The 24885-nt window shown below is 39.2% G+C and overlaps 3 protein-coding genes across 4 annotated transcripts in view; all 3 read left to right on the forward strand.

Moving 5' to 3' along the window:
* The window catches only part of angpt1 (angiopoietin 1), a 41717-nt gene extending 40334 nt beyond the window's left edge, over positions 1–1383 (forward strand). Inside the window, exon 9 of the mRNA XM_027027030.2 lies at positions 659–1383. Coding sequence (XP_026882831.2) covers positions 659–822 — 164 coding nt within the window. The 3' untranslated portion in view covers positions 823–1383. The remainder of the gene's footprint in view (positions 1–658) is intronic.
* A 13244-nt stretch (positions 1384–14627) lies between these two features.
* On the forward strand, positions 14628–17169 carry abrab (actin binding Rho activating protein b). Its single transcript, XM_027027028.2, has 2 exons — positions 14628–15395; positions 15932–17169. The coding sequence occupies exons 1-2, from the start codon at positions 14743–14745 to the stop codon at positions 16413–16415; spliced, it is 1137 nt and encodes a 378-aa protein (XP_026882829.2). The 5' UTR covers positions 14628–14742; the 3' UTR covers positions 16416–17169.
* A 610-nt stretch (positions 17170–17779) lies between these two features.
* samd12 (sterile alpha motif domain containing 12) overlaps positions 17780–24885 on the forward strand; it is a 54161-nt gene continuing 47055 nt past the window's right edge. Inside the window, exon 1 of one of the 2 annotated variants that reach the window (XM_027027021.2) lies at positions 17780–17874. In XM_027027021.2, the coding sequence (XP_026882822.1) occupies positions 17862–17874 (13 nt within the window). In that variant the 5' untranslated portion in view covers positions 17780–17861. Of the gene's footprint in view, positions 17875–18704; positions 18723–24885 lie in introns of those variants that run through there. The other variant, XM_027027022.2, reaches the window with a different exon arrangement.

The raw sequence follows: 24885 nt of genomic DNA on the forward strand, positions 1-24885 counted from the left end.
AACAGAGAAAAGGCAAAAAAAGTTCATTTTTATACTGTAGAATGAACAGCATGACAGCATGCTTTTACATCAGTTACAACACACAACCCCTGTATCCTATAGGAACATAGAAATAGTTTATATCAGCTTTGGCCATGTATTTCCTTTATTTATGTTCAGAATTCAAGGTGTTCTATTTCTTATGAAAAGGATATATGATATGTTACATTTTTATGTCACACTACTATTACTAGAATTGTCATAAATGTAAGCGTACAATTTCAAAGAAGTATTTCTGGGGGAAAAGAGACATTTTTTCATAAGAGAAAAGGATTTAAAATATTCACATTCAAAACAAATAAATATTCTGACATTGGCAAAAAGGAAAAGGGAGTTGATGATCACAGGAAGCATGATAATGCTCTGTATCCGCTATTCTGAATCTCTGACTCTTGAGATCTACTGTAGAGTTTCTAATTTAGAAGAATATAAAGCATATATGCATATAGATGCATATATTTTGTTATATATAAATGTTGTTCATTTGTTTATATAGAGTATTTATATTATACTGTTCATTTCTAAAGTACATTGCTGTGATATTCAGAAGGGACTTGTTAATGGTAGTTTTTTTGTGGTCATTTGACTCATTTAATATTTTCTGTCTTCCACTCTCAAGGCTGGTGGTTTGATGCCTGTGGTCCTTCAAACCTGAATGGGATGTACTACACCCAAGGTCAACACGTCGGCAAGTTCAACGGCATCAAATGGCATTATTTTAAAGGCCCGAGTTACTCTCTCCGAGCAACTTCCATGATGATCCGACCTTTGGACTTCTCATAGAGGTCCAGGCTAATCCACAGCGCAGGTGGGAACTTTCTAGAAAAGGACTACATTTGGGTCCAAGGCATTATCAAAGGACACCTTTTAAGTGGCCTATTTAGCTACATATGATACCTGGTTTGTGTGACACTTCTTTGTGATAACCCGTCTCCCATGGAAACAGGGATGTGGTAGAGAGGCGGGTGTCTTATTCAAATCATGTGGCCCACAGCAGATGATTTTGCACTCTAGAGATTTAGGGGAGCGCTCCTGGCTGGTTTTTATTTTTCTATATCAGAGATATGAACTGAAGTGGCACTGGTGAATCCCTTATGCCCTGTGAACTGCTGAGGCAGGCACGTCATCATTGATGGGAGAAGACTGGATGGCACTGCTGACCCTTAAGCCCCTGGCTTCTTTGGCTCTGTAGTCTCCCAGTGAATGTACAGCAGCTGGAAAGGCTTTCAGAAATCCTAAAGTGAGCCATTTACTTTTCCTCTTTTTTGTAAAGACTGTATTGCACAGTTACCCCTGGGACATGAAATATTATTTTATATTATTACACTTTTTATACCTACACAATTGGAGGGGGGGGGGGGGGGGGGGGGGGGGGGGGGGGAGAAGGGAAAGGCACAGGATGCAGCTTGGAAAGGTCAACTGGTGTATAATGTGAAAAAAGCTTCACTTAAATGGAATTTATAGATTAAAGTTCAGATGATGGTACTTTTGACAGATGTTGTGCAGAGTTCAAACAGTTGCCTTTTTATTACTGGCTTTGAACTATAGTGATCTTCATCTGCATTATTGTTAGCCGTCACAATGTGAATACATGCTAGGGATCAGGTGTACAGTTTGAGTTCTTATTCCAGTAATACGTTATCTAGACTTGAAACACATTTATATGAAATGGTGAATTTGGAATAGAACAATTGCCAGCACTGATACAATTGATTTCATTGCCATAGCTGTGTTGCCATCTCAACTGAAGTTAATCCGAAATGAAGATCTTTAGTACCAACACGAGAAAATTTTGCTTAAACAAACACATTTATGAATCATTTATTTACTTTTCTTAAGAGGTTCTTCACAAATTCCGGACCTAGAATCTTCAGCTCTGCACAGTTGAGAATGTACAGTGTGTTAGAGCAGGGAAAACCAATATTGTAGAGTGTAGGCATCGTCTGGGCTTCTGGAGTTAGAAAAGGTTGTGCAGAAGTTGAGAAGCATTGTATTTGAAATCTTATTTCATTAAGAATAACAAAGACTGTTGGTATTGTATATTACTTTTATATTGTCTACAGGAAAGATTAGATTGTTTTTGCATTGAATCATATTTTTTTACCTTTGCAAATGTATATAATTGCTGCTTAAATATCCAAGAAAGGTTACTTTTATCTCCTTCTGATGTTATTACACTTTATTTGGGTAATGTTGCAGGAATGTGTATTTTAAATTGCAAACCATGATGCACATACAATATCACAAACTGTACCCACGCTTTCATTTAACTATCAGTGTGAATTCCAATCTATTTTCCTTTCTTCAATGAAGTTTGAAAAAACTATTGTAATAAATCCCAGGTGAAGGATAGTAAAATTAATGTACAAATTTAGTACATTGTACTTCTATGGCATAATTAGAAGCATGGATCATGTACACACAGTTATCTGTTTTGTGTTACTGAAAACAGGTAATTTCATAGAAAAGCAATACAGCATCTGGAGTGTATCAAACAATAGCATGACATTTATCATATCTAAAAATTGTAATTTGTTGTGTGTTCAAGTATAATTGCTTTCCTGAGGAAAGACATTTTTGATTCTCTCAGAGCCATGGGATCTGCTCTGCTCTGAACAGAAGTAATAATATTAGTGCAGACTGTCCTTAAACACTTTACTATTACCTCATAAAACTGTACATTTGCCATTTTATTTAAACACTTTATTCCTTATAACATTCAGTGTTTTGTGATGTCTAAATAAAAGAACGCATGTGATGCACTAAAGTCTCACATTCTGGCAGTCTGAAAATCATACTAGGTTATGTTTGCTACTTTAGAGTTGGTAACTCAATGTTCCCTCTTTCCTTATGGTCATCATTTAGCTTGCCTCACTCTCATCACCTTGCACTCTTAGAAATCATATTTACACCAGACAAAGAGCATGAAGTGTGAAAACAACAGTTCTTCAAGCAGGCAGCGTCCAGAATAGGCTGCTATTGTCTGTTCACACACCACCGCTGCTGTGACAGATTGCCGAGGTGCCAAACGATGTTGTCAGGATGGCCAAGCTTCTCCATAGCTGACATTCTTCCACCCTAATAGCAGGGTTAAGCAAACGCCTCCTTCGCACAATCCACTGCTTGTCCTTCAACACCTGCACTGACCCACCAGCCCCTCTGGAACGCACCCACCATCATAAGGGCACAGTCACACAATAAAGGAACAGCTTGGCCATATGTAGTGCTGTAACCAACACAAAAGAGAAACATCAGAAACTCTCAGACTCAAGAGGATAAATGATCAAGTGTGCTTCATATCCAGGAACAACTGCAGGAGCTTAAGCTTCACATACTGATCCCACGCAGATGAAATCCACCCAAATGAAGGCCTAAATCTAGGCCTCGACATAACCCTAGAGACTAGTTGAAAGCTGACAGAACTGTATCTATGGTCCACTGACTATTCTGTGGAGAGATCATTTCCTGTTTGCAGAGGGTAGACAGGGGAACAGGAAGTTCCTGGGAGCCCAAGAGAAGGAGAGAAGGAGCAGGGCTGGCATACAAGTGTTTGGGCCTTGGGCCAGATCAGATAAGGACAGAGTACCTGCAGTGTGAACAGGGAGAGACATCTCTGCTTCCTGAAGAATAATATTCCAAAATTGTATTTCTAAAACAGAATCACCTGGGTAAAACACATACTCTTATATGCCATTCTTACTATAGGTTTCAAGCTAATGAATCTAATGGTCTAAAAAATAAATATCATATAATTTTATAGGGAATTACAACTACAGTTAAATGATTAGTGTTTCATTGCAGTAAGACAAATATACAGTGTAGAGATCATGTATATGACTTTATAGATCATTTTGGTGTACCAGATGTGCAATTTGCTGTACCAAGAAATTAAATAGTTCAAAGATCACTGTTCTGTAGAATATAAGTAAGGTAAGGTACAGTAAGTCTTGCTGTGCCAAAGGCTTGAAAATGACTGTAACCTTAATTTCAGCTTAATTTTTTTGTACACATAGTAGTGACAAAAATGAAATCTTAAAATGTATTATATCCATTGCATACATTAGTTACTCTGTGTTCTGTTAATAAACTTAAATATACTTTTGGTGCAGTGGGAGCAGTTATGGTGCCATTTGAGGAATTTCTGTTCAGCTCTCATTTGCATTTTTAGCATTTGACAGATGCTCTTATCCAAAGCAACTTCCCTATTTATAATAGTATGAGAACTGAACCCTTGCCTTTGGTGATGCTAAAATCTTGTTCTACCTTCTCTACTAGGTAAACTACAGGAGGGTTTTAACATTAATAAGACCTATTGAATTACAGAGGGCCCAAGACTACTAAGAAATTTAGCAGCACCAGACAGAATGTGATTTGGCAAATGCTAACACGGGAAGAAAAGTGAGGATAAAGAAAATGTTTTTTAAAAAATTGGTAAAATGGAACTTATTACGAGTAACTGCCAATAACACTTCTTGCACTCCAATTGCATGTTTCAGTAAGTCACATCCGAAAACATTGGTGTGTGGTACAAAACCAACAGACCTGTATTTTTAATGGTTAATCTTAAAATGAGCATTGTAATAGGCACAATTAGTGACCTTAGTGGCTTTGAACATGGTGTGATATTTGGCTATACAGTAGGATTGCTCACTCGAACATCTCTGAAACCGCTGTCATCCCAAACTTTTTACACAAATCAATTTCAAGACTTTACCATAAATAGTACAAAAATAAACCACCATATAAAGTACCATAAACAGGAAAATGGTGAGAAATGGATTAAACAATCCAAGTTGCATTTTCATGCTGATGGAAAGATGAGAATTTGGTACAAGCAACACAAGTCCTTTGATCCTGTTTGGTGTCAACAGTACATGCCAGTGGTGGCAGTGTGACAGTGGGTATTATTTTCCTGCTACCCACTGAAGAATGTCTGAATAACACAAAGAAACCATCATTACAAGTTGTTCCATGGAAATGGTAGCAGATTTATATTATTTCACTGGCCTGAACATAAGGGATGAGATGGATTAGATGGGATGAGATAGAAAAGACTGTGCAGCCATTCAGTCTGCTGCAGCAGTGTAAAACAGTACATGGTACAAAGATCCTGCACAATGCACCAAACACCTTGTTAGACCCTAGAGACACAGTTCTCCCTCCTCAATCTGTTCCAGATCTTTGTTAATGTTGTTTCTTTCTTGTTTCATTTGCCAGTTTTACACATAGACCAGTTGCCGTTACAGTTGTACTTTTGCTATGGCTTGTTGCATTGTTTCTTGCTGCTCTATGTGACACTTCATCAGAGATGTTGTTCTTGAATCATGACCTCATCACAGCAACCTGTCTTTAGAATGGCTTGGGTTCCTGCCAAACATTAAGGAGTGCAGAGAAACCCCAGTGCTAAGGAAAGGTCAGCTAAGATAGATAATCAAGCCCCTGTTTCTTCTGTTAAGGGGAAGAATGCAAAGAAGGTTGTCGAGAGTTTAATTGAAATTTTTACATTTTACATTACATCCATAGTTCTGGTAGAAGACCTTGTACCCCTCTTGACATGACCATTATAAACTTGGACCTATTAGACATGATCACTGTAAACGTGGAGAACACATTAGTTCACCAGTATGTTCTCTATTCCAATATATGTGGGCCCAAGCACTGAGAACGTCCATTGATCTTGTAGAACTCTGGGAGTGTTGGGGAGGGAGGTCCCAGGAGGCAGTAGCAGGGAGTGCTGATCTTCCCTGCAATAAACTACTGAATATGCCTTGCTTTTCAACTTTGTAATTTTATACAAAACAAAAACTTTCTCTGAGGCTGGATTACTTCTGGCCTTTGGTTTTGCATGTTACCGTAAAAGAGGAAGAGAAAACATCCTCTCACTCCTCCCTTTGCACACTGTGGAACACACATATATAGCTGTTAGTCAATCACACACAGATGAAACCCATCTGCCAATTAGCTGGCGACTCGCTTTCTGGCTTGTGCATGACACTTGACCATACCTCTGCTGCCACAGATTTGTAATTATTCTTATCCTCAATACAAGATGTCCTTGCTTGAATATATGACCCCACTATTTCACTGAGACAACCTCTTTCCTCTTTTCTAGAATGACCTTATTAACCAGGATGGTGAAATGTTTTACTGACAAGGTATCAGTCTTCCTTTTCCAGGGTGATACATGATGCTAAAATCATACATTGCATTGCAAGATGAGATAGCCACCTAGGCTTCACAGAGGTACTTGGAACTATCAAGCCCAAGAAAACCAAGCCAATCCAAAGAAAGGGCAAATTCTCTGTCAACCCTGACTATAGTTTGTGGAGATTTTTATTAACTGCTCTACTAGAACTCTGTAGTTTTTTCTTTATCCTGTAAAATAATGTAAATGAAACTGGTGCATGAATCCCAACAGGTTGGGGACAAATTCTGACAAAACATACCACCCCTAGCTCCTCACTACACTTACTCACAGTAAAATCTGCTTCCAAGCAAGCTCTCATAGCTCTCTCTTTCTGATCTGGCAGCTGCCATTCGTTGCTGTTTTAACAGTTGATCATTTGAAATTATGTTCATTCTCATTAAAAACTCAAATGTCTAAATTCCTGAATCCTTTATTACAAGGACACATTTCTCATGACATATACCTCCAATACTGGTAATGTCTTGTCCATTAACTGTTTTTTAACCCGTCATCTGACAGTTTACCTACAGTAATCTCGCTTGACTCAAAATATTGCTCACCAAACCTCTTTGAAATTCTGCACAGTTTAGTCCCCTTTCACACCTATCATTAACATGCATCTTGGGTGATCCAGTCATAAGGGATTGCCAAAATTCATAGCGATTTACACCTGGAAGTTTGAATGTGTTGTGAGTGACCACTTGTGATCGGATTTTTTACATAATTTCCACTGAAGGAAGTGGACATATACTACTCTTCCACTGTCTTTGTTTTCAGACAGAAATGTCCCATGAATCTTTACTCACGTTCCAGTATGGGCTATTACAGACTTTTCAATTGTGTGGTCTGTTAGGCCAACTTGTGAATGAATGGGAGAGGACACACAGAAAGAGACTATGAAAACCAGCTGCGTTTACCATACATTTGCCTCGCTTGTTTAACTACATGCAGAGCATTTTCCAAAGTGTGTTGGAATTATTATGTATATCATGCATCCACCCGTCGTCTGTTCACCAAAACCACTGGCTGTGCCCCACTAGTTGTTCATTTATTAGAGCCTTATGTTTGACTCTCCACAGCAGTGTGAAGAAATTTCATTTTTGTGAGTATTGAGTCAAATGTGAGTGGCTGAAGCCCTGTTTGAAGGACTTTTGACCATTTGTTGTTTTAAGGCTGTGGAAATAATCAGTGTTATCATGTGTTCTGAGAAAAAAAAAGGAGAGGTAGTATGGGGCTGATTTAATGAGAATAACCTCTGATGCAAACTATGTGTGCTAGCTAACTTCACTGAACTTGACAGCCCTTAAAATGCAATGTGTTTGGTTCTTATTAACTTTCTATTTTCAGAAAAAAACCCACCTTCAAACTATTGCGAGCAGATGCAGTGCAGTATCATCAGTGTAATGATATCTAATTTAATTGAAGATAATGGAGTTACATTGGCATGAATTCATGCCAGTGGTTCAGATCTTTTTTTTTTTTCTGTTTCAAGGCAGCTGTTTACCAGGCAAAACAAGATTATGGAAAAACAATCATCACAGAACACCATATAAACAGAAACATTGAAAGGGGAGAGATTACCTTTGTGTTCTGTGGCCAACATTCTAATCTACAGCAAATAATCCCAATAAATCTGTAATCCAGATTGACCCATTTGCACTGTATATCTTTCGATTTTAGGCATTGTACCAGGTGTAAAATAAATGATCTCCCCTCATGAAATAAACAAAACTCTATTAAAATTTACAACCCCGCTGTGACACTGTAACTACTGGTTGCACTTTTAAAAAGTACCAGAATGCCAACACTACTTGAGCTTAGAAGTCTTTATTTAGGAAGTGGAGGTAGAAGGTGCACTATGTTGTTCTAGAAGAAACAGATATTCGCTCTGACTACAGAGCAGAAGCCCTCAAGAGCCCACCAGGGCAACACTGAACTGCATCGCTCTTAAACAAAATGTCCTAAGTCGTTCAACACAAACACTGAAAAAGGAACTAGAAATATAAACACGCAGCCAGAGTTTTGTGACCTCTGCTTTAAGAAGCCTGATAGGTGTTCACCATGATGGATGGATAGAGAGACTGTGTGCGACATTTGGTTTAGAAGGTTGGTGTGAAAGAGGCAATGGGCTGAGGTAATGGAAGGGTGTCAGGAAAGTGTTGGGGGTTGTCTAGATTAGCAGGGCCAGATGACTTACGGCTAAACCCTAGGGCACGGGGCAGTCAAATGCCTGTTTATCAGACCCTCTCTCTTCCCCCTTTTCATGGCTGGAGCAGGCCCAGGGGACAACCTCCCTCCTTCCCTCAGACTCAGCGGTGACATTCTGCTCAAGCTTAGCAGAGAAGGGCCCCTGTTTGTTTGTTTGTGCAATGGCATTAGTGGCTAGCAGTGATCTTTAAATTTCATAGGCAAAGACGGGTAGAGAAACACAAAGAGACAGGCCATCTCCCTTGATATACAATGTCTAGAAACACAATGTGCACTCTGGGACTTCTGGAAGCATGGTGGCATGTACTTGGTAATCGTCAACATTTCTCTCATAGAATGGAATCCCTTGCTTAAATGGATGTCTGATATAAGAATCTGTAATGCTAATTTAAGAAGTATTTCAAAAAATAATTTTGAATCAATATGTTTTGTGTGATTTTGAAAAGTAACAGAACGTATATTTTCATCTGGTGCATGATACAGCACACAAACCTCATCTTGAACTTCAACTAGTTTTAGATAATGAGGTGAAATTGATTGAAATAACTCTTATACCTTGACTCACAAATATTTAAACCTGTTTTTTTTTTTAAGCTAAAAAGCAACAAATCATTTCACAAACATAAGCACAGGAAACACAAGGGCGTACCGAATACTGATATGCTGAAAATACCAGAAAAAGTATGTGCAAGCACCAGAAATGACCTTGTGATCAAATGGTGTCTTTATTCTAGGTGATGTGTGTGCATGTGTTTGTGTGTGTCTGTGTAGTTAAGCAGACAGTTTTGGAGAGCACTGGATTGGAGCGTATCATTTTCTGTAATTTTCTGCTTTCATCCCGAATATTGTGTTAACAACCAACACCACCAAATCTGAATGTAGCATCTAGAATCAACTGTAGGCCTTTTACTAGCTCATGTGCACAAACTAGTAATATTACAACACACAGCTGCCCAAGAATCAACCAAGCAGCCAATTAACCAGTTACTACTGGTCTTATAATATGGAAGGATTAAGTAATTACTGCTTGTTTCCTACTACTCATAGACATCACTTTAACATCATATATATGCCTCATCTTTTTTTCTTAGTGAACATGTTTGAGCTAAATGTAGAGGATCAGGAGCATAGTTCTAAACTGAATGAATCTATTAGCTGTGAAGTAAGGCAGATATTGGATAACTTAGTCTTGTAAACTTCACTGAGGTTTACTGCAATTCTTTTATATACTACACCACGGAGAGAAAGATGTATGTTTTATGAATTAGGTTTATGTTCTCTGACATATGTACTTTATAGTTACTTATATTTTTACCAGCATATTTTACAGCGTAATTTTTTACATAATAGTTTAAATAATGATTTAGTGCGTGTGAAGTTCGGAGGGTTCAAGCAGGATGCGGGGACGAGGCACGTTGACATAGACGTTTATTACGAGGGGGTGGGGGTGGGGGGGCATTCCGTGACAGTAGGTGTATAGTCCACCGTGCCCCACAGAGATGTACTGTATGTTTCCATGTGAAGATTTCCATAATGTCCATGTTGAGTTTGTGTAATGAATTTTCAAAGGGACACTGACTCAAAAGCGAACTCACAAAGTCATTCCCTATGGATCAATTAGCTGAACCTATTTAAATAGTTTTCACTGCAACTGCCCTATAAAAGAATTGTAGCTGGTTTCAATTCCCACTAGAGTGTATGCGAAAGCATTTCATTGATTTAACCTCAACTAGCCTGATTTTCTCTGACTGTTCAAATCCATATGTTTCTATGCAATATTAGTCGTTTGCTGGCATAGTTAGGTAAAATGAATATGGCTAACAACAGAGTTAAATATACTTTTTTGGAAAATGATTAGGGCAATTTCTAAGAAGATGAGATATATACCAGGACATTTGAGAAGCAACAGGTTTGTTTGCTTTGTTTAAACAATGCCTAAGTGCTTTTAGATCAAACTTTGATCTCCCTATCCAAGAAGCAATGTGCCAGAACTGAACCCAATCTTAGAATCCACAAAGGGAAACCTTGTGACTCAACAGGTCTATAATTATGTCATTTGATTTTCACAAATTCAGTTAACCTTAAATGTAAATTAGATCAGGACCAGGAGGTTATAAGTTAGACAACCTTTTAAATGAGGAACATGGGCAGTAGTTAAGCCAGTCAGTCATTTGCCTTTTAAGGAATGAAGGAAAGTCTGATGTTTTAAAATGAACCTCCCATAGTCTCCCCTCTTTGTACCCAGAAAAAAACATATATAACAGGCGTAGATAATAAATGAAAATTACCTGGACAAAGTGCTCTTATCTGTAGTGAGCTCATTGGGATCACATGTTCCACTCAATCTTTGTCATCCGCTATGCAGGGGATGGGATTTCCTCTCTTTTTTTGGAAGCTTCACCACTGATCCATTCTGTGCAAGATCATTTACTATCTCCTTCTTTTTATGAGGTTCTGTGAGACAGCCAAGCACAATCATCAATGAAGGGGGACCTCACTGGACAAACACAGAAATCGAAGAGATGGCCAACGGTTAGGGGCTTTCTGCTGGATCAGGAAGGGAGAAGGTTGGAGTGGAAGGGAGAGGTTGGTGTCTGATTGTGGAGAGAACTTGAATTAAGTCAAATGTCTTAACATTTCACAAATTGGCTCAACATAGCCCAAGAAAACTGTCCAATTAATACAAATTACTGTATAAGTAATAAACATTTGTTGTACAGTATAACAGATAAAGGGACACAGAGAAACCATTAGTTCTCAGACTGAAAGATTGTGGTTACTTGTTGGTGACTGTAGCACCTCTCTAGTAATGATATAATGTATGTGAAAATCTTGTTTGCAACTTTTTCATCAACATTATCATCATCAAGAGACCTTAAATCAAAGATAGATTACCACAACATAAATCTAATTAGCCTAAATCAAGCTACACTCCAGGACTTTGACTGCGTGAATGAGCAGCCTCCAGACCTGGTGTGAGCAGGTCTGACTCTGCTCAATTAGTTGTGATGGCCAAGCAAAACAAGCTCAGGAAAAAAACGATCACTCTGAGGAATTGAAAGACAAATATAGCAGGAGAAGAAAGTGGGGAAGTGGGTTACACCCCATCAGGCACAGGTGCTCTCACTCCACACACCCACAAACCCAGAGTCTGTCTAAGAAGACATGGAGCCTCTTGACCCAGGTGTGCTCAGGAAGCTCTTGTCCTTCAGACAGCCTCAACATGAAGGGTCAGTTCACACCTGGCTTTCTGGATGAGGCAACCATCCACCTCAATGATGGAGGTGATTAATCAGTTTAGAGGTTGGCCAGAAAGGAAACCACCTGAGGAAGGTCTGATGCTGGAGGGAGGAACCTATTAATGCCCACGATGAGAACTCACTTAGTCACAAACCAAACGCAATGAGTTGAGATGGAAGGAATGTAATATGTGAAAGAACTGTGCTTTAAATGGAGTCACTCACAAAAAGATGCTTCTTGTTTATTCAGCAATAGTCAGTTTTACAGTCTCCTCCATAAACTAAAATTGATTGGCCTGTGATTTTGAATGAAACCACCCTTAGACAACTGCATTCTCTGGCCAGAGTGTTATGTTTGTTGTCTTTTTTTCTTTCCAAAGAGAGTAAGTACATGGAGTAAGATGAGGTAATCTCAATGACTTTAGTTTTTTTTTTTTTTTATAAAAAAAAAGAGCATTTATGGTTGTGACCTATGGCTTGAACCTAGAATTGGTAAAGCAGTTTTGCACATGAACACATTTTTAGTGTGAGCGCAGACAGTTGGAAATACTTTATACATATTTAACACACTTTACAATGTTCATTTATACTACAGACCTGCCTGCTACTGGTACTATATGCAGTACGGATCAGTTTACTCTAGCAGAAAAGGCCTGTCCTATTACGTATGTGCCTATGCTGTAACCATAGCGACCTCTACTGATGTGCCAGAGCACATACAGTTCAGAGTAAAAAGTGCAACAGTAATCACACCTGAGTTACTAACAGAAAATGCTTTTACAGTGAATAAGCATTAGAAAACAAAACAACTGATGCCATTTTCTAGTTGTAATAACAAAAAGTCTCATCACACCCTTTAAAGGCCATATTATTGCAATTTCTGTAGATTGGCTAAAAGTCTGAGTGTATGTATATTTTGCTTCCCTGAAAAATGTATAAAAGCAACCTGAAGTTCACACAGAATGTGGAAGGATAAAAAATCAAATCTAATGAAAAATGATTAAAAATATATATATCTATTATTATTTTCCCCAAATAACCTAGCTTTAAAGTTTGTTTCAGCATTATTTAGATGTGTTTTACAGAAATACCTCATTGTGCCTGGAATGCGACTGGAATGTTAGTGTTGACTTCTGACTACAATATGTGAAAGTTTAAATTAGACTTAGTATTCTACTTATTTTGAGTCTTTTCCAAGTGCAGGAAATCTATAGATTTAAAGTTTCCATATAATATTGATATATTATTCCCACTGAGGTCTGTTTCTAAAGACTTTTTAGGTCACAGTTCAATTCAATACTATGACTATGGTTCTACTGTTTGTTTGTGTGTATATTTATTTATTGCAGTCATTTTAATATTTTTAATTTATTTTTGCAATTATCTTGAAACTTTATTTTGCAAATATTCTAAAGTTTTTGAACAACAGATCTGAGATCAGTGTTCCTATATTTATTTCCCTATAGCGTTCAGTGTCAATGGTCTAAGGGCTGACTGTATAGCAGATCTGTGAGCATTTCCCTAAGAGGGTCACTAGCAAGTTCTGCACATGCTCAGTGACAGACATACATTCCTCTATGACTGACAGCTAACAGCTGCCACTATTTGCCTCTGATCCAGCCAGATACAAATAATACAGCACTTTAATTCACCTAAAAACAAAAAATGCACACATAACAATTGATAAACAAATAATATTTAAATTCCATTCAGTCATATGCACCTGCGCACATAAATACATGCATGGAAAATAGTGAATGACAATGTAATGACAGTGTCACTTGGTCTATCTCTTCATATCTTTGCATGGTGCCAGGTGGGATGCAAGATGATCCACTATGCAAGCAGCACTCAGCGTCTTCAGTTGTCACATTCTTACTGAGCAAAGGCACTCAGCACTGTTAGTAGATCAAGTGAATCTGGCCTTTGGCCAGATATATATATATATATATATATATATATATATATATATATATATATATATATATATATATATATATATATATGGCATTCAACAACTAACCTGTTCTTAATATTTTAATATCTGCAGATATGAATGATTTTCAACAGCTCAAAGTGTGTTCTTAGGGAGATGTGACTCCACATACAGTGCATTTCCTGTTTAATATTTCCCAGATGTTGTTTTGTTTTTTTTTTTGTTTTTTTTTTCAAAAACATCTGCAATGACTTTGGATGTGGACAAGTGTTTGACAACAGCTCCTTGAATTACAACCATAAACAACACAGAAAAATCACACAGACTGGTTTTACTATGCAGTTTACTTATGGTCTCCAGTTTTACCCAAAAGGAACTAAACACAATTTTGTGCTGAGCACAAGGACATTTCAATGAATGATATCTGTAATATGATGCCTGCTGAATCATAGCTTTTGCCATAAGACTAATTAAAGTTAGATCTGGCTATGCTAGAACATGCATGCCATTTCAATATATGCACTGTTTAAAAAAACAGGTACCTATATTTTGTTTGCATTGCTAATTCTTTTAACTCGTCATCTGCAGTGATGAAGTTTCTCCTGCCACAGACCAACAGTTATTGGGGCAGGTCACCCTTTAATTACTAGAGTAAACACAGGCCCTTTTGCTTTTATATCACCATCACATTAGACAGTTCCAAGTTGCATTCAGAGAAGGCAATGCATTTCAGATAAGCTGTGCGGTCTGGCTAGTCAGCTTGTGTGCACATTTACACTGAACATAATCAAGCTTTGAGCCCTCTTACAGCTCTGCCCTGTTTACCTTCAGTGATGGCCACTATCTCAGATGCAATGCGACTCCGCAGAGCTGGCCCCGAGGTCAGAGGAAAGTGTCAGGGAAAGATGATCAGGAAGACATGGATGCCTGGCATACTTTCCACCATCATGTAGGGTTTTGCTCCCCATTTTATAACCACCACTGCCTAAGAGAGGACCCCCACTGTGTCTAGAAATTACCAGTGACAGAATAACAGCAGCGTGTTATTCCCAGCAACATTACCAGAGACAGAGTAATAGCGGTGTGTGGTGCAAAGGAGAGTTGGCTGAGCAGAAGCGCAGCTAATTTGCGCCATGTCTACAGAAACGTCTGTGAGGACGTTGTCTACAAACAAAACCACCAAGAAGCTGCACACTCTCAGCATGGTGTGTGGTCTGGCACGAAGCTGGCAGCAGTGGATATGCGAGAATGAGGAGAAGCAGGCCAGCGAGCCTACCGGCTGGTGCCCAGACTCCAACGACAAGGCCAAATCCAAAACTAAAGCACCAACCAAGCTTGTGCCTTCTGAGAAGAAGTCTCAGCCCAACCAGGCTCCAAAGCTCCAGCATCAGGTGGAGGACCAGAAGGAACCCAGAGAGTCCCGCATCAAGACCAAGCAGGTGATGAAGACGGTGACACGAGATGTCCAGGAGAAGAGCGTGGGCATTGAGTTCTTATCCAGCTACATTTGTAAGGACACAGCAGCAGAGGAGGTGGACAAGATCCTGCACAAGAAGAGCTCACCCACCCTTCGCAGAAGGTGCTCCAACATGGTGTCGGAGCTGACCCGGAGTTGGAAGGCTGTAGAGAGTAAGCAGAAGAGGATCGGGGAGGCCACTGAGGACAAAGACCTCTTTGAAGCCAAGGAGAGAGTGCTGGAGGTGGATAGGGATTCAAAGAACCCAGAGCCAAAAGAGAATATAATTAAATCACCACAACCCAGGATCAAGAGACCATCAAAACTTGGGTGAGTGTGTCTCCCAAGGTTTTTACACACACGATTCATCCAGGTTGTCTGCATATTGTAGACAAACTAATATTATTGTTGGTTAAAAACCATTGGCACAGCACCCCTACCATTTTACCAGCATGAAATAATTACATTAAAAAAAATGAAATGAACTCTGCATTAGGGTCCAGAACAGACTTCAAATGGATTTACATTAAAATAAGTATCAGTCTGATTTATTGATGGAGTTATTTTAAGGATATATTGATGAATTCACTGAATGATTTTTTGAATGATTTGCTGCTTCTATATGCTAATAATGGGTGGGTTAAATTATGTTGAGTTGTAATGTTGGGAAAGATGGAAAGAAGGCCTATGCAATGAGCATGAAAATAATTTCTGAATGTCAGCCAAATACTTGATAAGTTCCAGGCACTCTGTGTGTGTGTGTGTGTGTGTGTGTGTGTGTGTGTGTGTGTGTGTGTACTCATATATGTGTAGTTCAATGTTTGAAAGATACTAACTTGCAAATTGTACACATTTTACCTTCACAGGGCCAAGAAGGAAGTGCAGGATGCTGATAAGATAAACGCCCTGTCTCACACATACAGCACCGTAGGCAGAATGAAGAACCGCTGGCAGGACTGGGCATCTGAGCACACCATTAGCCAGAAGCTGAATCCGTTCAGTGATGACTTCGACTACAACTTCTCCATGTCGACACGCCTGCGTAAGGGCGATGAGGGATACGGTCGGCCAAAGGAGGGCAGCAAAACTGCAGAGAGGGCCAGGCGCGCTGAAGCACACATCCACCGAGAGATTGACCACATGTGCTATATTATACAGACCATGGCTGATCCTGACCTGGATGGCTGCACCCGAGTCACCTTCGGCCAGCTGTTCGACAGATATGTGCGGATCTCCGACAAGGTGGTGGGAATCCTGATGAGGGCCAGGAAGCACGGCAAGGTGTCCTTCAAGGGTGAAATGCTGTGGCAAGGCCGGGATGATGATGTCATCGTTACACTACTCATTTGAGACAGGCATGGCACTTTTGATCATATCATGCCTTCTAAGAACTATAGGAAAGAGAGTGAAATTTGCTTCTGTAAATAAGTCGTTAGTAGTAGTATTGGGTAGTACTATTAGTGCTAATGGTAGGAGAATTTATCTTAATTTATTGTTGGATTTAGGATTTTCTTTCTCAATAATTCATGTGGACTGATGGTTTTTTTAAGTTCCAAGATCTATGTGGAATGATGTACATGTATTTATTTTTAAAACAATATAGTACGTTACAATGAGTCTGGTAAACTCTACTTATGTGTAAGTAATTAAACATCCAGAATTTTAGATTCATTTACAATAATACATTATCTGTATTATCTGTCTGGGTTAATGTGCAATATTGACAGCCACGTTTTCTGATGACCATATCTATCCAGCAGAGGGGGCAGTCTTGCTGTGACTATCTGCTTCCCGCGCACTCAAGGCATTCATAAGTTGGTGATTCTGCAGGGGAAGTGCCAAGAGAGATCAGGAGTGGTAGAAGCATATGCAGGGCTTGTAGCATTATCCAGGTTTTTATTTTCTGAATGATGGTGGCAGTAGGACAGCTACAAGCAGTCAAATAACATCCTTGTTGGTCTCAAATTGCAAAATGTAATTATTGCGGTGGTTATTTATGCTTGTTGTAACATTAAAGTAAAAGACCACCAGCTATCCCTGGGCAGGTCTGCTGGATACACAGGCTGCTAGAGTCACCATAACCATACTGTGGCTGCTTACACTTCAGAGTACAAGAAGTAAAAGTAGCCATCCCTCAAATATGAAAAAGAATTTAAAAATGTCACTTACTTACGAAGGCCATTGTCCACATTCCCAACACTTAATCATAGTGACCACATTTCAGAGGACCACAAGTAATTGAACAGGTGAATACTTAGCTCATTCATAGCTATGTTCGTGTTGTGACATCAGTAATTAATGCACACCACAGTTACTTATGTTCTGTAATCTATACAACCTGTGAATCTTACCTTATAATCTTATCAAGGGACAAAGGAATTTGGACATAGTGACTTCAAAAGCACGAGCCGTTTCATGTTGACTTTCGCTAAATCATATATAGGCACAAGAACAAAGGTAATGGCTCAATGATCTGAAAACAACATTAAATAATTTCTTTCTGCATTATTTGTAAACAATGCTGTTTAAATATCGACAGTTTTGAATTACAATGTAGCAGTGCTTTAAAAAATAAGGCTCATACAAGGAACATTTTCGATAATTATAGCTACAAAGGTATGACAACTACAAGCCCCACAATTCTTTGAGATAAAGCTACACGGGTTTAGCAGCGCGCTCGACTTGACAAGGGTTCGCCGGCACTAAGTGTTAATAAGACGATGAGGTAGCGAAAGGGTACTGAGTGCAGGGATATTGCGACCGTGAGAATTATGTGTGATTCTATGGAATAGGAGAATGGCTGTCGAAGGTAAGACTTGTGTAAATGTGTATGATGACGGGAAAAAACTACTTCTTATAGCATAATGTTAATATTACGGAGACAGGGAATGCTACAACACCAAATACAAAGAAACGGGGGACTGGTGTTGCATGCACGATTCCAGCGGCAAGCCGACTTTATGATTGGCTAATGTTTCAGCTCACCGCAGACCTTTGTCCTTCTTCTACGCGTGTAGTCAACTGTATGAAATGGAGATGGTCTTGGAAAGCCAGTGAAAGCCAAAGAGATATGAACCTATGCACATACTGTACGGATTCGCGATTTCGTATCATTGAGCTTGCACGCGACGATGCGCTATTATCACCCACTGATTCTCAGGACTCACAGGGCAACATTGTTGCGTTATTAAGGGACGACCAAGAACCGAAAAAGATACAGATTATGACCGTAATTTTGAAGGTTTTTTAATTATCTATACACTGTTAATCTGGGTATGTGTGTGACAGGACGTTATTTATTTTTTTTACTGTTTTAATGTGATGATGGGATGTCGGTTGATCCAATCATAGCAAGTCATAGGCCAATCTAAACGAACAAGACTAATATTAAGAAATCGTGGTTATAACGACAGATGTTTCAAATGTTAATTAATTAATTAATTTCTGTTATCTAATCGGTTGTGAAGAACTATGCAGACGGCTAGAAGAAGTCAAGTGACTGAACACAAATTTGTAAGGTGCAAGAACTGAACATTGAGCTGAACAGGTGTGAAGCGGATATTCCGGTTCTGTTTTACTAATAACACCCTGCTTCTGGTTCATCACGTTTTAGCAGTCTTATCAGGGGCATTCTCTGGATTCAAAATCCCATGCAAGGTATGTTTACGTTTACTGTATCTGTATCTATAATTGTATCTAGTCTGTCTCTTTTCGTTTAGCAGTTAAAGACATTAGCTGAGGAAACGTGCACTGATTCCCACTTGCCTGTTGTTGTGTTTTTTAGGCGCCTTAGCAAACACGTAGCCGATTATCTATGAGCGATAATCTTGTCCATGTGCCTCGTACATGAAGTTTGATAAGCATGAGCCACTGGTCCCGGACCTCGTTACACTGGTTATTTTGGATTCTGACATCGACTGGAATAACAGAAGTCTTTGATTACATGAAAGTTACCTTGCCAGGTTTTGGGAGTTGCAAACTTGGAACGTGGCGCCAGTGTTATTTTATTTTACAATGCATAATTGTCATGGAGATGTTAAGATATACAGTTGTCATGGAGATGTTAAGATATTATGTATATACTTATATACTTATACTTCCTTGAATCTTCTTCCAGTGCACACACCCATACCGCAACTGCAACAATAAAACCACTGACAGAAGAAGTGAGTAACACTGATTATCATTACAATGCTACATGTCAAATTCAAGACCTGATTGTTCATTTGTTGCCTAATATATTCTACCCCTTGGCAGATGACAGATAATATGAAGAAGGTGCCAGATAATCTGAAGAAGTAATGAGATAATCATGGTTGTTCACTTCATCTGTGTGTGTGTGTGTGTGTGTGTGTGTGTGTGTGTGTGTGTGTGTGTGTGTGTGTGTGTGTGAGCAAGAGAGAGACAGAGAGAGAGAGAGAGAGAAAGAGAAAGAGAAGGCAGTGATAGTAAGAACTGCAGTGTAGTACACAAGCTTACCAGAGAAACAGGATGTTCTGGACAGGGGCAAGGCAAGGGATGGCAAGTTTATTTTGTATAGTACTTTTCATAAACAGTGGCAATTCAGAGTGTTTCACATAAGATATAGAAGAATAATAAAGCTTTGTACATCCTGAGATCTAACACTTCAGGAAGGTCTTTGCCAAAAAATAAAATCAGCTGTGGAAGTAAATGCCATGGTACCTCCTCTGCTTCCATACAGACCATGTCCCCCATCAGCTCATCCTTCGGGGGCATTGTTTGGATGTATTCATTAATGTTTCGTGTCTCACCCAGGACAGTGTATCTTACACTTTAAGCCCCTTTCCACCTGTTTCTGGCTAGTGTACAGCCGCTGGATGCTGGATCTTGGGTGGAGTGCCCCATGCATTGTGAGGAGTTTTCTAGTCTTGACATCTGCTATTTCCAACTGTTCTCTTGGCCAGCTTATTGTTTCTGCTGGGTATCTGATAATTAGCAAGGCATATGTTTTTATGACTTTGATCTTATTATTCCCATTCCTATTCAGTCCCCTTCAGTTGGCTATTGAAGACCTGCCTTATTCTATGGCGATACCTGGATGTTGCTGTCCTCCTCATTTCTGCCTCAGGTTTTCCTTTGCCATTGGAACCCCAGGTATTTGTCACTGTCCCACCATGTCTATTATTTGGCCTATTGGAAGAACAGTTTGCTCTGTCCTGATTACTTTCCTCTTTTTACTATAAGCCAACCAAACCTCTCCATCCCATATAATATTCCTGTGCCCTTGCAGTAGATGCTTGTCAGATGGATCAGTGAATTAATGTCTCTTTTCATCCTGGCAAACAGCTTGATGTCATTCATGTACAAGAAGTGGCTGATGGTAGTTTTGCTCCTGAATCTGTACCTGTACTCTTATGGATGAGTGTGTGGTCCTCCAGAGTACTATAAAGCTTTATGGTCTTTATGGTCTTTTTGACTTTATATAGGCCTAAGCATTCAAATACCCAGATGTGTGTTATTTGAGTCATATGTTTTCTTATAGTCAATCCAGACAACACGTATGTTGGTCTGTCTGGTGTTGGAATCCTGGAGGACAGATCTTTCAGTCAATAGATGTTGCTTTGAGCCTGGATGGTGTTTAGCCCTTACTGGGTTCAGTCATGACTAGTACTGTCCTGCCCTGTGTTAGTCAGCCCAGATGGGAGCCAGTAGTTTGCAGGTGGTTCAATTGTACTGCTTTTCAGCCATGTAGCTATTACTACTGAGTTGTTGTTGTTGTTGTTGTGGCGGCATGCTCTTGAATATTTGCTGTTGTAATGCTGACTAGTTCCTGCACTGGGAGATCATGGTGCTCTGCTTAGCCACTAAGCAGCTAGTCTTAACCACTGAGCACTGGTGTAATGTGATAATTCACTATCCCATATGCACTTCCAGTACTGTTCTCTTCTGTGGGGTCAATCCAGTCAGGGATCTATTGCACTGTAACTAAGAATATACTTTGGAAGGTTCATTGGTGAAAAGGGCATTTGCTCTTTTGGTCCTGCTTCTTTTGTTTATCTCTGCAGTCTGGATGACAGTGTTGTTAATCTTTGTTTAGCACACTCTAGGGCCAAACCTATGGGCCGCCCATAGTATTTATTCTATAGCCAGGCACAATTATTCTTTCTTCATACCCTTCAGGAGCTCTGCCAGTTTGCTGACTTCCATCTGAGTTGACATCCAGAGTGGCCTGTGACTTGTGTATTGTAACATAGGGTTTTAATAATGACTACTGCAGCATATAGCAGTTTGTTGGTTTAAGTTATAGTGGTTGTTAGGATTATGGTTATTGCTGAATTCATATCTACTGGATTACTCTCTGTTGCTGCCTTGCCAGTAAGTCAAGGGAACCTACAGCAGTGGCTGACAGTGGTTAGCTTAGTCATGATCATCTTGCACACAACATGTCCACCACACACTCTGGTATTCCTGCATTCCTTTCACATTCTGTCTCAAATGGTAGGTGTTGTATTAGGGGAGTGTGTATCTATCTCCAGATGTGACAGTGGACATCTTTTCTCAGTGTTTGAGTGCTGCATTGTATCAGCTCCATGTTTTCTAACCTCTTTCACCTATGTTTTGTCCCAGTATCCCACTTACCAATGCAATGGCCTGGTTCCTTGACATTTGACACAGACATTGTTAATATGGGTGACATCTGAGCTGGCATGATCCTCTTTTTTATGCTCTCGTGTTTCAGATGCATTAGGAGTCTTGCTCATTGACATGTATTGGCATTAGCAGTGATTTCTGCACTTGCCATACCAAACAACCAAACCCTCAATTCCCTGGTATAAGTGCTGTACTCTAGTAAAACAAATGTAGAGGTAGAAAAAATGCCATGCAGTTCACAAGGTTTCCATAGAATCTTCATCACCTTTGTAAACAAGGTGCTTCTGAACGTCTAGGAAGTACCTAAACACAGCCACTAAAATAACTAGCAATAAAGGATCAATTGTTGTCACCCATTCCTTCTTATGCATTACTGTGGGAATTGTCTACTATATTAGCTGCAAGAGATTTAATCAGCTTTACATTAGAGAAGCTGAGAGAAGGATTGCTGATCATTTTGTTGAACATCTTCAGACCGCAGAATTAAGGATGTATTATTTCAAGTAGCAATTTAAAGCTTATGGACACTGCATAAATGTTTCATTGATCTCTGTGCATTGCCAGTTGTTTCTATGGTATCATAGCTTGCACAGCTGATGAAGGACCTCTGTCCGAAACATCCTGTTTCTCTGGATTTCTTGTGTACTTCACAACAATTTTGAATATCTCTACATCTTTTACTATGGTATACTGCAGTTATTAACCTGGAAACGTCTTCAGATTTATATATAATATAAAATATAGATAGATAGGTAAGTTAGATATATTAATATGTGTATGTCTAATATATATGTGTGTATGTATGGGGTTTTCAGCTCCAGTACAGGGGTTAATTATTTGTGATCCAACTGATGAAGGGCTTGATAATTAGCTGATGAGCAATGCTAGAGCACTGAACATTTGAGACTGTAGGACAGTGGGGTTTTAGGACTGGGATTGAAAAAGCTCGGAGCTTTAGTGATGGGCTTGAGGTGATTATGTTACACTCCTATAACCAGACAGGTGTCAAAAACGCCTGCTAAATAAGCATTGTATAGGTCAACTGTAGACTGTTCGGTTAAGAGAAAACACGTGTTGGAACAAGCTGACATCATGTGTCCCAGTTGCAGGACCTATATTTTAGGCTTCATGAGCATATTGAAGCTAAAGTCCTGCCCTATATCCTGTAGGACCAAAGTGCTTCAGGAGGTCCGCTGAGAAATACACACCCGCAAAGGTTGACTGCAAAAATCTAATTACATCCTCTGAAGGCAGCCAGGTCACCCAGTGAGTCTTAAGCCTTAAGCTCTTAAAATCAGCAATGAATTTTTCACTTTAAAAACAATTCATCACTGAAATTGTCCTCGGTGTGTTTGCATAAGCAGTCTGGTTCTTCATTTTGTTGTTGTTGTTGTTGTTGTTGTTGTTGTTGTTTTGGGTTCACACTTGCTAGTGTGCAAAATTATAGGGAAAGTGTGCTAAATTAAAAATATATCACACACTGACCTGCCATCTGCCAGTAAACTACACTTGCTGACAGCAGGGATTGTGTTTGAAAACTCATTATTATGCTTTGTAGATGAAATTTCCAGAATGGGCCTGATGTCAGCAAAACTATAACACCAAAAACTCTAAACTATAACCTGTGGGACACATACATTTTATTGCTTTCATTTACAAGCTATCATAACAACTGAAGCTCAAGAGCATTCACGCTCATCTACTGCATCATTAGTAAACACAAGCAGGCTAGTTCATATGGTGCCTGTACCAGGTCAAGTGAGCACACTGCTTCACTGTTTCCTAACTGGCTCCTTATTTCTCTCTTCTGTTGTTCTCAACTTTCTATAAAACCATCTGCAGACTGATTGTGATTGTATTTGACAAACTTCATTGTGGCCTACTTTATTGGTACTGCAACATTTTGTTTGTCAGAAACTAACAACAAATGCCAAGAGAAAAAGTGTGATGTGTGAAATGTACTTAGCTTTGAAACAGTTCATCTCGCGCTTTCAGTAAATCAGTTCCAGTTAACACACTATTGGACTAAATATGAAAGTGACAATAACGCTACTGTCCATGCCTATGATTTTTTTTCTGGACCTTGGCCATTCAAGATCTCTAGACCTTTTGGATGTTCTGCCTGCCATTTTATTCCTATGATTTTGCTCTATTTGTGCATTATTACTAACAGTTGAAATGTTAATGTGTGATACATTGCAATTGTTTTACCTTGAAACCTAGTTCATAAAAAACACAACATACATAGTCGGTCATTTATCCATCATCACAACCTGGATATAACTGATAAGTCAGATTTAATTGGAATTTGACTCATGGGGTTTTGTGCATGATTTGAGTATCAAATCCATGCCTGGAGCCTAATAGATTGTGCAAACTAAAGTGGGATCAGTATGGGTTAGAGGACATGTCTATTTATATCCCTATATACTGTGGCACTTTCACTCTTGATAGCTAGCAAGAGGGATGTGGGCTTTAGTTTGATCTCTGATTAGTATTTGCAGCACTGTTGAGAGAGTGCTGACTGTTGAGATGTCAGATTCACAGAAGTGACGGGGCTGAATCACTCTGGAGCTGGCAAATGCGCCTATCTAAGAGAAAGACTTGGATGGATGTCTAGTGGGCTTCCTAAATGAAAGAAACCGGGTTTATGGGTTTCTATTATATCATTTCTATCAGTCATGTACATAAAGGGAGAATGTGTTAAAAACATGCTTCAGTGCTCCACAGTCATTTCCAGTTAGTGCAGCTGTGGTTCTAACAGTAGAGCCTCAATTTTGGAACTTTCTGTGTCATCTCACTACAGTTAATGCACTGTGCTGAGCATCTTTTTTTCTGTTTCTGACATGGTGGGGAACCATGGTGAAAATTTACCTCATCAGAGAAGCATCTCAATATCTAATCAATAATCAGTTTTGAGTATCCCATAACATAAGGGAAGATTTGTTACATTCTGCAAAACTTGATAACAGTAGACAGACAGGCTGTCAGTAGTGGGAAACTGAAGTTATATATTCTGCATCAGCAGTTTGTCATGCTGAGTGTGGAAAAAATAAGATTTCTCCTGTTTGTTTGTTTTTTAATTAATTGATTAATTAGTTTATTGTTTTATATTTGTGTTCTTTTTTGACAGAGGTTTTGACTGAGTTCTTTTTACATGCTGAGGTCTCAGAAAGATCTGTTCAAGCAAATGCTGCAATATGAGAGT

Source organism: Electrophorus electricus, chromosome 8 (genome assembly GCF_013358815.1).
Source record: "Electrophorus electricus isolate fEleEle1 chromosome 8, fEleEle1.pri, whole genome shotgun sequence".
In the NCBI taxonomy this organism is placed as follows: Eukaryota; Metazoa; Chordata; class Actinopteri; order Gymnotiformes; family Gymnotidae; genus Electrophorus; species Electrophorus electricus.

Coding starts and splice junctions, on each gene's coding strand:
- abrab (XM_027027028.2), top strand. CDS start 14,743: ATGTCTACAGAAACGTCTGTGAGGACGTTGTCTACAAACAAAACCACC. Junction 15,396..15,931: donor AAGAGACCATCAAAACTTGG/GTGAGTGTGTCT, acceptor TTACCTTCACAG/GGCCAAGAAGGAAGTGCAGG.